The sequence below is a fragment of the Rhineura floridana genome, chromosome 5, assembly GCF_030035675.1.
Source record: "Rhineura floridana isolate rRhiFlo1 chromosome 5, rRhiFlo1.hap2, whole genome shotgun sequence".
In the NCBI taxonomy this organism is placed as follows: Eukaryota; Metazoa; Chordata; class Lepidosauria; order Squamata; family Rhineuridae; genus Rhineura; species Rhineura floridana.
Window position 1 is genome coordinate 123,651,318 of NC_084484.1, and position 16,066 is coordinate 123,667,383.

A 16,066-nucleotide genomic window follows, 5' to 3' on the forward strand; every position below is an offset into this window, starting at 1 on the left:
GCAACACCACCCCTCCAATTTGCATTGGGACTGCAACAACCCCGCTTTGCACCTGGGACTTACCGGGTTGCGGGGCGTGTTTGCGGCCCAGGTGAATCCGGAGCCTCCATGTTGGGAGAGGGCAAGCGCGCCGGACTGGCGTGATGCAGTCACGGCACGCTTCTGGAGGGGGTGGGGCATACGAGCTTATTTAAGCTCGCACCATCCGCCCTCTCTCCCTCTTCATAATTGTGGCACCCGCCCTACCCTCCCTCTGCTGCAGTGTGATTCATTTGGTCGCCTCTGGGGCCGAGTAGGAATTTTTGGCTTGCCTGCGTTTTAGCTGGCGGGTTTCTTTTGCCTACTCCATAGTGTGGTTAGTAGGAAGGGCATTCAGGGTTAGTACGGGTGTTTTTTCTGTGGTTATTAGGTTGATTTGGCTGTTTGAATTTAATATTTAATGGTCGCTTTATTGAGGAAGTGCGGGAAAGGTTGAAGGTGAAGGGCAGCTAGGTGACACCTTTAGGCACCTTTGGAGGTGATAGGCGGTTCCGGAGGCCTGCAGCTCCGGGTTTTACGGCCCGAGGGCAGGATACGGGTCGCCTTTGGGGCCAACAGGTCTCATCCACCCGGAGTTTCAGGGCACCGGGGGGCGGTGACGCAGGTTGGCCTCCCTACGCACAATTGGAGTGTGGTCAGGGCAAGGGGTTGACAGATTGCACCCCTTTGCCCGACAGGGGTTTGGGTCGCCCAAATAGCTGCAAGCAGGCTTTGCCTGACTCACCAGTTGAATCCCACACTTATGTTCCCCTTTGCAGGTTCATTATCATAATATGAATTTGGTTTAATAAAGTGGCCCGTTGTTTAACCCATCATATTGTGTCTGCGTCTTATTTCACCCCTGGGTCAAAATCACCCTATGCTGCAATTGGCAACACTGGGAGCTTTTTTCCTGAGACTAATTGCTGCATGGGACAATATTTGATGGGTTCACAGATGCGGAGGAAAGGGTTAGACCTTTTCCTGCACACAGTAGTCTTAGTGCAAATGCCCTGCACCTGTAATTAAAGAACGGGGAGGGGGGAGAACCACCTTCTTGTCTACCTTTTAGAAGTAATGTCTAGTTTGGCTCTAACTCTAGCAGGTGGGCAGCAGAACTTTTGTAGTTTTGAGTGAAGGTCAGCATTGAAAATGATTCTTGATAATTAGCACCAGAGCAGGAGCAAACTTTGCAATTGGGTGCTAGGCTGCTAATGTAGATGCAAAGGGATGTGGCTCTGAGCAGCAGCTACCATTGTGATAGCAGTACTTATCAACCTGACAGGGATTGTGTCAGTGGCTTTGCAGGGATCCTAAAATAGACCAGATATTCCTGGTACAGACACAACTTTGTTATACAAGTAAAGAGTTTTATGTGCATGTGTGTGTGTTTGTAGAGCACTTGGAAAAAAATGTATAGCTCTGCCATGCTTTGACAAAACAGGATTGTGCTTCACATGTTATGGTACAAACGTCTGCTTATGTTACCCCAGTTCAAGTGGTGCAGTTGGACTGAGATACCTGGCAGAAATGAGACTGCAAACAAAAAGCAATAGATGAGTAGTAAGGATTCACATTTCAAACTCACTACACCAGGGGTTACAACATGTGCCTGTTTGCATAATGGCATCCTTGGAGCCTTTCGCTGGTGTCCATGAGGCTTTTGAGGATCTTCTACTCACTGTCCCCCTTGGTCATGAGGTGATACAGGTGGTTGCCCTTTTCTCCCTTGGAAAGTACATACAGCTGGAGAAGAAAGTTGCAAGTGGGATGATCAGTCCCACTTCTTCTTTCAAGGTTCAGATTAATTCTGCTGGATCTAACTTTTACCGTGTGTGTGTGTTTGTTCCTGGAGGGTGGGGGACTGAGGAGGGGAGAAGTCACTGGAGGGTGTTTTCTTGTAAGGATCATCATCCCAAAGATGTTTAAGGGGATATTTGCACACAACGAGCAGCTTTTGTTTTATTCTTCCAAACAGGAGGAACTTGCTCTGCATTGGAAGCTCCTTCAAGTTTAAAAGCAGTTTGCAAGTGCAGGGGAGCTGCTGCTTGGCAACAGTAAGCATAAATCATGTTGCAGGCATGCTGTTTCATAACCTTGCTTTAGACCGCAGACTAGTGAGGTCTTAAATTTAAGCACTGGGTTAATTCTAGCACGTCCTCTAAATGTCTTGTAGAGCTAGGGACCAATAGGTGCACTCAATAGACTGCCAGCTTAGAACAGATTGTAGAAAATGCGTAGCTTTATTCCAGTATTTGAAAATACTGAGCTTTTGGGAATATACAAAGTTTTCTTGCCAAAAGAGGGCTGATTCAGAATGCAAAAGCCACCACTGGAAGGGTTTTCTCCCTTACAGATACCTTCAAAATATGCCCCAGGCTTTAATTCCTGTTAGAGTATTTTTTAATTGCAAGAATGGTTCATTGGAAATATATATTTTCCCCAAAACAAGACTAGCTAGTAAGTTTTATTATGAGCTAGGTGATTAATGGCCTGATACTTAACATACTTGTGTGCTCCATTGATATGCAATGAAATTTTCAATGAATATCCTGTTCCTATGAGCTACTAACGCAGCAGCTCATAGGATAAAACTTAATGGTCTCCACAGTGCTATAAAGTGCCATCACCAGAACTGTAGCAGTACCAATAACCGACTGTGCTGTGTTCATGCTTCCACTTATACAACTGTTCTAGTGCCTCTATGCAGGGCATTCTAGACAAATATATAAGCTACACAGACTGGTGCAATTGTTTGCTAGCTCTGGCCTGGATCCAAAGAACTGTATGACTAGGAAGGACCTTCTAAAGCAGTCTGCTTGAACAGGGAAAAAGTGAAAAATTTCACTGGGCACATCCAGTCCCTTGAACATGCTTAAGCTTGTTCTCTGGATCCCAGTTTGGATGTTCTAATAGGTACAGGTGGAGGATAGTAGGAAATTAGGGCAGGATCAGAAAGATTACCCCAAGCAACAAGGCACTGAATCTCTCTTCAGCTGCTGCCATATCAATCAACACCGTAGCTGAAGTCAATTTAAAGGCTCAAGCTGTTCATGGGCTTAGGATTTCAGTTAAAAACATCTGCACCTCCTTGTTTCAACAACGTACTGTCATTAAGTGCCCAGCTGAAAGTTGTCTTCAGAAGCAGAGGCAAAGTGAATAATCATTTTTCAATGATAGAGCACTGCCATGGGAACTATTTTACATCTGAACAATTGCTCAAGCGAAAGGCAAAGTACATTCAAGATCTTGAGGGATTGTTATATGTAGGACTGAACCATTTGATCATGACAAGTTGCTTCACGTAACAAGAACATCTCATACAAGTATATCAGACATCTAAAAACCTATGCATTTTACAATTTTGCCAGTGCATCTGAGAGCAAGTTCTTTAAACAGAACTTTAAAATTTCAAAACTTTAAATTTTAAAAAAATACATTGTTCTAAAATAGCCCATCAATGCTTATGCAAACTTTCTGTATTTCTACAAAAATAGATGCACAAAGAGCTATAAAAACTGTATTCCTGAAGGAGGACTACTAGTCAAGGCTAGGTCTCTCCTGACAATCGAGGATGTGAATTAGTTTATAGACAACATACAGCCAAGCAAAACACTGTTAAAAGGAGTAAAAAGAAGTTAGGCTGAAGAAATGCTGCAGCAGGCTCAGATGACAAATGATTATACAAAAGAAAGGTATTGGATTTTCTTTTCTTAACATCCTGGGATTTAGTAATGGCCTTCTGGAAGTAAAGGCTCAGTCTGAAAATTATGCCTGGCTGGATCATCATCTGCTTAGCAGTATGTCCACTGCCACTGTGAAGAGGTTGTAAAAAAAGAGTGTAGTATCTCCTTCACAAGATGGGAATGCTTAACACTGGTTACTGGTAAAATCCATTTGTACTTCAGAACCATGATGTCTCCTTACTTTTGTCCTGATGTTGGATGCCTATTTTGAAAGAAAGAAGAAAGCAGTTTAAACAGTTACACTTTGCACATTTTCAAAAGCCACCGTTTCAGTGACTTATTTTAATCAGTCATCATATTGCATTTACATCTCACCTTTTCCCATTATGGAACTTATGGCAACATATATGTGACTCCCATGTGGTCATTCATCCAGGCACTGACCATACCTGCTTAACCTCACTAGGTGGTGACCTCGTGCCATCAGAGTATAGTTTAGGACCAAAGTTAATTACTGAAATTTGTATTAGATTGTAGCTGATTTTTTTTCTAATTTTAACAAGTAATACTAGGTATAAAATATATTGATTAAAATCCTCTGACATGAACTTCATTTCTCAGTAAAACTAGATAAATAGCTGTTTTGTTTAAATATGTTTTTAATTACTTGTTTTTAACTGTTTTATTGATAATTTTAATGTTTTTTGTAAACTGCTTAGAGGCCTTTACATTCAACTGGTATATAAATACTATTAAATAAATAAAATAAAATAATCTGATGTCTATGTGTCTGAGATGCATCATAATGATTTGAAAGAGGAAGCATTGTTTGTATTGTGTACATTTTACCCACTTTTGCTTCTGGTACACAGATTGTTGCATTGTTTCAGAAACTTGCAAGGCCTGTTTGACAAGAGGAGACAGTGGGATAAAATTTGGCCAGCCCTACCATTAGGCCACGTGAAGGGGCCATTTCAGGTCCTAACGGATAGGGAGTGGACAGAGCTGCACTGGCTCCATGCCTTGCCCTGAAGCCCCCCGAGCCAGCCTGTTGCCATCAATTGCTTTGGAAGATGCTTGTCCAGTTGAGTCAAGCTTTTGGAATGGAGAATGGAGAGAGGATTCATCTTGTCTTTCATCTCAGACTTAAACCCATCAGAATTATCCCTTTCAAGCCACTTTTAACTCCTTTCCACACACTTTCTTTAGTTTTAGCAAACATAAAAGCATATACAATCATAAAACAGCAAATCAATACAGAATATAATATAAAAGACTATCCAACACAATAAAAACACTAAGAGAAAAATTAAAATAATTAACTTGCCAAACATAATAATAAAAATAAGTTTCCCAAAAATAATTTACCAAACAGATGAATCCAATAACAATCATTTACAAATTTAAGCAGAGAGAAAACTGAAAGAGCTGAGACTATTATCTGTTTCCATCTTAAATTATACTAAAATATTTCCATGAAATTGAAGATTGTGCTGAAGTTCCTGCACTCAAAGGGGATGGGTGGCCACAGTCTTGAAATTACTTACTGTTGAATCATTTCCTTATGCTTTGGTAGAACTGGCCCAGATTAATTTATGTGCACTTTTGTAATCTTTTAACATCAACAAGGTATTCAGAATTTGTATCTGGTCAGCAGCCTCCTCAGTTCACAAAGATGTCTTTCTGAGGAGCTAAGAGTGATCTAGCCAGTGATTCTTGAAGGCAGATTTGAAGTCTTTTAGGAAACAATATAATTTTTCTCAGTCACTCTTCCTTGGTAAGCATTCCCTTGAATGTGTGCAGTCTTATCTTTAATAATGCTAGTTTTCATTTTCAATCATTTTTAGGATGTAGTTAAATAAGATTTTGCTACATTGATGCAGATTCAAAAGAAAGCTTTGATGCTGTTAAATGGTGGTGGTGGAGGAGGAGGAGATGAGTTTGGGCAGCTGTTTCTTCCAGAAATTTGTGTGAATCCACTCCTACAGTCCCAGTGTTTATTGAACTGTTACGGCCCTTCTCTGTAGACTGTGGAAATCCCATCCCTCCTAGCAGTGTTCCATGGGTGTTCTCTGTGGGTCATCCCAATTGCATATAACTTCTACATGCCAGCCCTGTTGCCTCCAGGGATATACAACACTGCATGTGATTAGGGCAATGCACACCTGCTTGCAGAGCACCATCATAAGTAAATCCTGTTTTGTGGTCTCTGTGCACGGCTGTAATTTTAAAGCGGCATTTGAAGTCAACAAAATCCACATGAGTGCCCATTAGCTACTGAGCCAAGTTCAAGGTTCTGGTTTTGGTGTACAGAGCCCTATGCAGCTTGGGACCAAGATACTTGAAAGATTTTTACCTCTTATATACCCAGGTGATCACTGCAGCAGTGAGGGCTTCCTGAAGATACCATCTTATCAAGAGGTCTGTTTTGCACAACATAGGAAGCGGACCTTTAGTGTTGTGGCACCTACCCTTAAATATTAAATACCCTTGAAATTCCCTCCCCTTAAATATTAGACAGCTACCATCTCTGTTATCTTTCTGGCACCTACTGAAGACCTTCTTTCAACAAGAAACCTTATCCCAGTCTGTGTCTGTGTTGGAATTTCTTTTAAAAATATTTTTAAAGATTTTTTTTTAAAAAAAGATGTTTTGTTTTAATATGTTTTTAAAGATGTTTTATTTTAATATTTTAAAGATGTTTTAGAATATTTTAAGTTTTTGTTTGCCACCCTGGGCTCCTTCTGAGAGGAAGTGTGGGATATAAAATATATAAATAAATAAGTGGAGTTTTACTCTTGCATAAATCGTCTGATTGGACAAATGACTCTGCAGAATTTCGTATTTCCCCCTTCCCCTGAAACTTTGACTGAAGATCTAGGAATATGTCATATGTTTCACACCTGTTTTTGCCCTATTTCATCCTTTTAGGCCTGTTTTAAGACCCTTCAATTTCTGGCCCACATGTCTCTAGTCACTGGTATACATCTGCTTCTTCTACTGCTACCTCCTTGAATTGTTATTCCTCTGCCTTTTTCTTTGTCTTCACCTTTGCCATAGCCTCAAGCGGTACCTTTTGGTAAATGTACAGACCGCTAGATCTGACTCTAAACCTCTGCTACAGATTCACTTCTGAACTTTTCTGAAAACCCAGTTCAAGGTAGGTAGCATCTATGAGCTTATCCACATGGGAGCCTAACTTCGCACTAAAGAAGCTGCTTTTACCATTGCAATAGCTTTTCAGGGTCCACACTTCTTGCTCAATGGTAGCTTCCAATCTACTGTTTTCTTTTCACACAAGTAGGCCTTCCTCTGGAAAGGTATACTAGCACTGTTTCCTTGTGGCCCCACCCCCAATTTTACATGTTTACTCCCTCCAGAGTATCAATATTGCTAAAGGAGAAGGGGAGGTTTTTTTTGTCAGGTTCATTGTTTATTGTCAATTGCACGCCTGTTGGGCTTCAGCTGGGAGAGTGTTGGGGTGCAATGGACACCAAACTATATGAAACTGATTAGAGGAGGGAGGGAGTGAAAAGCAAAGGAGGCAGCGGCTGTGGCAGATTTTGTGGGTGGCAGACAGAGAGGGAATGGGTGATGGAGCATAAGAGAGCCCACCCACTAAAAAAAATCAAGCACTGACATGGAGGAGTGCAGCAAAGCTGAGATGCTTTTTCCTTTCCTTTTTGCATTATAATTGGACTGAGTTGATACAGATTTAAAGGGAGAAACTGTGTTATAGGTTCTGCTTGCCTGCAACATCATGTGAACCATACGAATTACAAAGGGATGCAAGTAGCACCAGACACACATAAAATCACCATGTGGATGACCCCTACAAGGCTATGTGTTAGTGTAATACCCTTTACCCTTGTCCTTATAAGGCTTTTGTATAACATCAAGATTCAGAGTGGAAGATCTGTCCCTTGCCTCTTCTTTAGGAGGCTACAGAGAGGTTTGCAGCTGATGCTACTCAAATGACAGGGCTCTGACACTGGAGAGGGCAAAAAGAGGCATTTGGGAGATATGTAAGGAGAGGTTGTGTATTTGCAAGATCTACAGCCCTTCCTTTCCCTTGACATATCCTGAAATGGGAGACAAACTATGCCAGCCCTGGAGCAGGCATAGATTATTTTATTTATTTATTTATTTACATGGTGCAGCTCGAGGAAGTGGACAAGGTGCTTGGAATGGTCCGGGCAACCACGTCTGTTCTGGATCCTTGCCCATCTTGGCTAGTGAAAGCTAGCAGGGCTGGAACCACCGGCTGGGCCAAGGAAGTGGTTAATGCCTCCTTGAGAGAGGGAGTAGTCCCTAGTAGCCTCAAGGAGGCAATAGTGAGACCTCTTTTAAAGAAACCTTCCCTGGACCCAGATAATTTGAACAACTACAGACCGGTGGCGAATGTCCCCTTTTTGGGCAAGGTTTTGGAGCGGGTGGTTGCTAACCAGCTCCAGGTGCTCTTGGATGAAACCGATTATCTGGATCCGTTTCAATCCGGTTTTAGGCCCGGTTTCGGCACTGAAACAGCCTTGGTCGCCCTGTATGATGACCTTTGTCGGGAGAGGGACAGGGGGAGTGTGACTTTGTTGATTCTCCTTGATCTCTCAGCGGCGTTTGATACCATCGACCATGGTATCCTTCTGGGGAGACTCGCGGAGTTGGGAGTTGGGGGTACTGCTTGGCAGTGGTTCCGCTCCTACTTCGCGGATCATCGCCAGAAGGTAGTGCTTGGGGAACATTACTCGACACCCTGCACTCTCCATTGTGGAGTCCCTCAGGGGTCGGTTTTGTTCCCCATGCTTTTTAACATCTACATGAAGCCTCTGGGTGCGGTCATCAGGAGTTTTGGAGTGCGTTTTCATCAGTATGCTGATGACATGCAACTCTATTTCTCCTTTTCATCTTCTTCAGGTGAGTCTGTTGATGTGCTGAACCATTGCCTGACCGTGATAATGGACTGGATGAGAGCTAATAAACTGAGACTCAATCCAGACAAGACTGAGACACTGTTGGTGAACGCCTTCCCCGCTCAGATGGTGGATGTGCATCCTGTTCTGGATGGGGTTACACTCCCCCTGAAAGAACAGGTCCATAGTTTGGGGGTCCTTTTTGACCCTTCCTTGTCTCTTGAGGCTCAAGTGGCCTCGGTGGCACGGAACGCATTTTACCATCTCCGTTTGGTAGCCCAACTACGCCCCTATCTGGATGGCGACGACCTCGCCTCAGTTGTTCATGCTCTGGTAACTTCGAGATTGGATTACTGTAATCCGCTCTACATAGGGCTACCCTTGAAGACAGTTTGGAAGCTTCAGCTAGTGCAGAATGCAGCAGCTAGACTATTGACGAGGACCAGTCAGTCTTCGCACATAACTCCTGTTCTGGCTCGTCTGCACTGGCTACCTATTTGCTTCCGGGCGAGATTCAAGGTGCTGGTTATGACCTATAAAGCCTTACATGGCGTGGGACCGCAATACCTGGTGGAACACCTCTCCCGCTATGAACCTACCCACTCACTTCGTTCAGCATCTAAGGCCCTCCTCCGGGTACCAGCTCATCGGGAAGCCCGGAGGGTGGTTACTAGATCTAGGGCCTTTTCTGTGGTGGCCCCCGAGTTGTGGAATAGCCTCCCCGAAGAGGTACGCCTGACGCCTACATTATTATCTTTCCAGGTACCTTTGCCAGGTAAAGACCTTCTTATGCTCCCAGGCATTTTAATCATTTTAATCTTTTTATCTTTTTAATCTTGTAATACTAATCCTTTTATCATCTTATATTTTGTTTAATTGTATTTTGTTTTCATTGTGTCTTATATGTTTTGTGATTTTATTATTATGATGTATGTATTTTATCCTATTATGTTTACCGCCCTGAGAGCTACTTGCTATGGGCGGTATATAAATGCAACAAAATAAATAAATAAATAAATAAATTTGGAATCAAATTTCAATGGAACCAGTATAATCAAGAAATAATAAACGAAGCATCAACTTCTTCTGCAGTTGACAAAGGAGATGTGTTCCTGGACATTATTTCTTTAACAGAAACTTTGGTAGGAATAACGTGGAAAGAATAGGGATAGGTTCCTACACCCACTCATAGATGGTAAGGACAGCTTCAACAGAGGCTTTAAAGGGTGTCTACCTGGCACCCCCCTCCTCCTCACTTCTCATCTCCTCCTCCTCTGAATCATATTGAATCCTTCCCTCCCCTGTAGTGGGAGAAAGCAAGAGATCTCTTTATTTATTTAATTTGTATCCTGCCCTTCCTCCCAGCAGGAGCCCAGGGCGGCAAGCAAAGCACTAAAACACTTTAAAACATCATAAAACAGATCTTAAAATACATTAAAACAAAACAGCATTAAAAACATTTTAAAAAACAACCTTAAAAAAGGATTAAAAACATTATTAAAAACATATTAAACAATTCTGACACAGATGCAGACTGGGATAGGTCTCAACTTAAAAGGCTTGTTGAAAGAGGAAAGTCTTCACAAGGCACCGAAAAGATAGCAGAGATTGCACCTGCCTAATATTCAAAGGGAGGGAATTCCACAGGGTAGCTGCCGCCACACTAAAGGTCTGTTTCCTATATTGTGCAGAACAAACCTCCTGATAAGATGGTATCTGGAGGAGGCCCTCACCTGCAGAGCGCAGTGATCGACTGGGTATGTAAGGGATAAGATGGTCTTTCAGGTATCCTGGTCCCGAGCTGTATAGGGCTTTGTACACCAAAACTAGAACCTTGAACTTGGCCTGGTAGCAAATGGGCAGCCAGTGCAATTTTTTCCGCAGCGGAGTGACATGTTGGCGATACCCTGCTCCAGTGAGCAGTCTTGCTGCCGCATTTTGCACCAGCTGAAGCTTCCGGACCAACCTCAAGGGCAGCCCCACATAGAGCGCATTACAGTAATCCAGCCTAGAGGTTACCAGTGCGTGGACAACAGTGGTCAGGCTATCCCGGTCCAGAAACGGCCACAGCTGTCTCACCAGCTGAAGCTGGTAAAAGGCACTCCTAGCCACTTAGGTCACCTGGGCCTCTAGCGACAAAGACGGATCCAGGAGCACCCCCAGGCTACGGACCTGCTCTTTCAGAGGGAGTACGACCCCATCGAAAGCAGGCAACTGACCAATTATCCGAACTCGGGAACCACCAACCCACAGCGCCTCCATCTTGTTAGGATTCAGACTCAGTTTACTGGCCCTCATCCAGCCCACCACCGAGTCCAGGCAGCAGTCCAGGGCTTGCATGGCCTCTCCCAAATCAGATGTTATGGAGAAATAGAGCTGGGTATCATCAGCATGCTGCTGACACCTCACCTCAAAGCTCCTGATGACTGCTCCCAAGGCCTTCATATAGATGTTAAACAGCATGGGGGACAAGATGGTACCCTGCGGCACCCCACAGCACAGCTGCCAGGGGGCCGAAAGACAGTCACCCAATGCTATTCTCTGAGAATGACCTTGGAGATAGGATCGGAACCACTGTAAAACAGTGCCTCCAGTACCCATCTCACCAAGTCGGCCCAGAAGGATACCATGGTCAATGGTATCAAAAGCCGCTGAGAGATCAAGTAAGAATAACAGGGTCGCACTCCCCCTGTCCTTCTCCCGATAAAGGTCATCCATCAGGGTGACCAAGGCCAATTCAGTCCCATAACCAGGCCTGAACCCAAACTGGAATGAGTCAAGATAATCTGTTTCATCCAAGAGCACTTGCAGTTGCTGCGCCACAACCCTCTCAATCACCTTCCCTAAGCAGGGGGTATTTGCAACCGGTCGGTAGTTGTCAGAAACCAATGGGTCCAGGGTGGGATTTTTAAGGAGTGGTTGAATCACTGCCTCTTTCAAGGTGGCTGGAACCACTCCCTCTCGCAATGATGCATTGACCACACCCTGGGTCCACTTGGTCAGACACCCTCGGCAAGCTTTAATAAGGCAAGAAGGGCAAGGGTCGAGAGGACACATTGCTGGCTGCATCATCACAAGCACCTTGTCCATGTCATCAGGCTGCATCAACTGAAACCATTCCCAAGAAGTTGCAGCAGACGTTGCACTGGACACCTCATTGGGGACTACAGTAGATGTGGATGGGGCATCAAGACTGCTACGGAGGCAAGCAACTTTACCCTCAAAGTGCCTTACAAACAATTCACAGTGGGCCTCCAAATGGTCTAAGACTCCATTTCCTGGAGTTGATGTCAACAGACCCCTGACAATAAGGAAAAGCTCCACCGGACAGCTACTTGAGGATGCGATGGAGGTAGAGAAGTGGGCCTTCTTTGCCACCCTCACCACCACACAGTAGGCACAGTTATGATGTTTTACTCATGCCCGATTAGCCTCACAGCACGTCTTTCACTACTTGCTTTCTAGCCGTCGTCCAGCCTGTTTCATTGCCCTTACCTCTCTGGTGTACCAAGGTGCAAGCCGGGCTCCACAGTGCCGGAGAGGGCGCTCGGGGGCAACCGTGTCAAGACCCCGACGCGCCTCGCTGTTCCACAGCATGACAAGGGCTTCAACAGGGTCACCTGCTCTATCTACTGGGAACTCCCCCAGGGCATTCAGGAATCCAGTGGATTCCATTAAGCTCCAGGGGTGGACCATCTTAATCTGTTCGCCACCCCTGCAGGGAAGGATCGGAGCCATAAGTCTAAACTTCACCAGGAAGTGATCTGACCATGACAATGGGGTGACATCCACCCCCGCTATCTCCAGACCTCCATCTGGGGCAAAAACCAAGTCGAGGGTGTGCCCTGACCTATGTGTTGGGCCAGTAACAAACTAAGACAACCCCATGGTCATCATGTAGGCCATGAAGTCCTGAGCCGGAACACTAGAGGCAGCCTCAGCATGGACATTGAAATCACCCAGCACTATCGTTCTGGGCTCCTCCAACGCCACAGCCAAGATGACCTCCACCAGCTCAGTCAGAGAAGCTGCCGGGCAGCAGGGTGGATGGTACACCAGCAGCAACCCTAGTTTACTGTCTCCTCAGCCCAACACCAGGTGCAGGCCCTCACAGCCAGCTCCAAGCCAGAGTGGTTTCCTGGTGACAGAGATGGAAGTTCTGTAGACCACAGCAACTCCTCCCCCTGTCCCTGCAGCCTGTGCTGGTGCTGCAGCGAGTATCCAGGTGGGCAAAGCTGGGTCAGATCAACCCCTTCAAGCTCACCCACCCAGGTCTCGATAATACACACCAAATCGGCACCTTCATCCACAATCAAGTCATGGATGAGAGTGGTCTTATTATGTACTGATCTGGCGTTAAACAACAACACACACAGGCCAGTGGGCACAGCAGATGGGCAATGAGGAACCAAACTATGAGAGGAGTGGCAGCAAGGAACAAGGCGCAGATAGCCTTGTCTTTGCCTTCTCTGGTAATTCACCACCTCCCCATGGCTATATTTCCCTCTGCCCGTAATCACTGAAATTGAGGTGCAATCACCCATGTTCCTCCGTACTAAGATTCCTCCTAAACACCTAATATGGGCCCAACACAAGCCCACCAACAAAGCCTGCTGGAGCGAATTATCCCAGTAGGCCTCTGCGAACAATCACACCCATTCAAACTTTTTCACACAGGGCCCATCTACTCCCCCTCCTGTCTCACACCCAGGGAAGGCCAGCCTTCTGCCAGTTACTGACTCTCACTCTGAAGGCATGTGGTGACTTTCTCCTCTCATTCAGTTCACTGCACAGGCTCCCACCCTGTGCAGGAACTACACATGCACCACAGGCCCTCCACACCACCAATCTCCTCTAGACTAGTTTAACAGAAAACAAATTAAAGGAAAAAACACAAGAAAAAGTAATAGAAGGGGGTAGCGCCCTCGGGACTCCCTAAGACAGCCTTTCCCAACCAATGTGCCTCCAGATGTTGTTGGACCACAATCCCCACCTTTCCTGGCCATTGGCAATGCTGGCTGAGGCTGATGGGAGTTGTGGTCCAACAACATCTGGAGGCACACTGGTTGGGAAAGGCTGGTATAATGCATGACCATATACAGATGTTGACAATCATTGTAATGTCCCACATGCTTTTAGGGACAAAAGCAAATGTCAGGATTGTGTATATTCACCAATGCAGATAGGGAGAAGCATGTGACCCAGATATAATCACTAACAGGCAAAAAACCTTGCGGTTTAAGAACATACCTGTAGCCCACAACTATTTCTATCCAACTTTAAAAAGCAGGGAAATTGGGCAGCTAGAGTGAATGCACCAGGGGAGCAGGAGACCTGACCTCCTCTCTGAGATATTGTACTGCCCTACAAATTTGTCAAAATGCAAACACAATTTGGGTTGGTCTTTCACAGTCCAATCCACTTGCTGTGTAGCTTGCAAGAATTTGGTAACATGTGCCTCTGAGCATATGGTGAGTGGTGGCAACACCTGCCATCTTCAAAGATAATTATATTTTTGAATGCTTGTTGGTGTTCTTACTTTGCTTCTTTCCTATGTTACTAATGTTTCTACAGAGAATCTAAACTAGAAAATTTTATTTCCCTCATTATTCATCCAGAAATCTGTGTCAAATTTATTTTATTAATTTCAAAGCCTTTTTATTGGTCAATCTCATATGATGGTGAAGACAGCCTTTTGTGTTTCAACTTGGAGGTTATGCTCTATTTCTCTTTTGGGTGCATTGACAGTTGAATCTGAAACTGCAGTTTGTTGTAATATCAGACTGATTACAATATGTTGCTACTTCAGCAATGACTATTAGCTGTGGGGGAAAAGAGGATGCATGTGTACAGCCTGCTATGTTTCAACCACTTCATTTAAAGCAAGGTGGGCACTGTCAATTAAAAACATAGAGCACACCTAGAATTTTGCTAGAATATATTTCTCCTCCGACTGTTTTCTCTTGTGCAAATTGAGACACTCCTGAGGTCCACTGGAGACTATTCTGCAGAAGTCAGTGCCATTATTCCGCAATTATGTTTGGAGTTTTTTTAGTGCAAATTTTGTTCTACTTCACATATTCACAGAAATAGAAACAAAAGAAAATGATTCCCTATAAGAAACTTCACTAAAATGGCAAAGTAAATCAGACATATTTAAAGTGACCATCTGAACTATATCAACTGTCTTAATATTGTTGCTTCCTCCCTGCTAAAACAAGATCAGCACAGCACATGTCTTCTTTCTATTATTTGGGCTGATTGCAGGTGTTGCCACCACTCACCATATGCTCAGAGGCACATGTTACCAAATTCTTGCAAGCTACACAGCAAGTGGATTGGACTGTGAAAGACCAACCCAAATGGTGTTTGCATTCTGACAAATTTGTAGGGCAGTCCAATATGTCAGAGAGGAGATCAGGTCTCCTGCTTCCCTGGTGCATTCACTATAGCTGCCCAATTTCCCTGCTTTTTAAAGTTGGATAGAAATAGCTGTGGGCTATAGGTACATTCTTAAACTGCAAAGTATTTTGCCTTTTAGTGAATTTCCCTGCTTTTTAATCCGGGAGGTAACAAATGGGATCCTGACCAAGTTTGCTGAGAATGGATTGATCATTTGCATGCTTATTGAGTTCAGTGGGATTTACTGCCCTGCAATCATGCTTAGGATAGGTGAAACTGACCACAGGGGATGAGGGGAGGAAACACAGAGGGGAGGACTCGGATGGGAGCAGGCAGGATGGGGAGGGAAGAAGAACAGGTTTGATCATTTGCATGTTTATTGAATTCAGTGCGATTAACTCCTGTGCAATCATGCTTAGGATAGGTAAAACTGACCGGGGGGGGAGGGAGGGAGGGCTGGAGTGGGCAGGGGAGGAGGAAGAAGGAAGAGGGGAGGGGAGGAGGAAGAAGGAAGAGGAGAGGGGAGGAGGAAGAAGGAAGAGGAGAGGGGAGGAGGAAGAAGGAAGAGGAGAGGGGAAGGAGGGAAAAAAGTAGGTCTGATCATTTGCATGCTTATTGAGTTCAATGGTATTTACTCCTATGCAATCATGGTTAGGATAGGAAAAACTGACCATGGGGGAGGAGGAGGGGGAAGGACTGTATTGGAGGGGGCAAAGGAAGGGGGACGGAAGGCAAGGTTTGATCATTTGGAGGCTTATAGAGTTCAATGGTATTTGCTTCCGTGCAATCATGCTTAAGATAGGTAAAACTGACCATGGGGAGGGGGAGGGGTTGGAGGAGGGGGAGGAGGGGATTGGAAGGGAAGGGCAAAGGAAGGGGGAGGGAAGAGGCAAGAGGGAGGGAATAGGAGGGAGGAGAAGGGAGGGTGGGTTTGATTGTTTGCATACTTTTTGAGTTGTAACTGATTTTAGATTTCTTATTTTTATATGTTTCTGTTGTATCATATTATGGAATTTTATTGTATATATTTGTATTCTTTGTTGTACACCGCCC

General features: G+C 44.6%; 1 protein-coding gene across 2 annotated transcripts in view; it reads right to left on the reverse strand.

The window, feature by feature from the left end:
* Positions 1-2,222: 2,222 nt before the first annotated feature.
* The window catches only part of VGLL3 (vestigial like family member 3), a 43,956-nt gene continuing 30,112 nt past the window's right edge, over positions 2,223-16,066 (reverse strand). Inside the window, exon 4 of one of the 2 annotated variants that reach the window (XM_061629504.1) lies at positions 2,223-3,966. In XM_061629504.1, coding sequence (XP_061485488.1) covers positions 3,923-3,966 — 44 coding nt within the window. In that variant the 3' untranslated portion in view covers positions 2,223-3,922. The remainder of the gene's footprint in view (positions 3,967-16,066) is intronic. The other variant, XM_061629503.1, reaches the window with a different exon arrangement.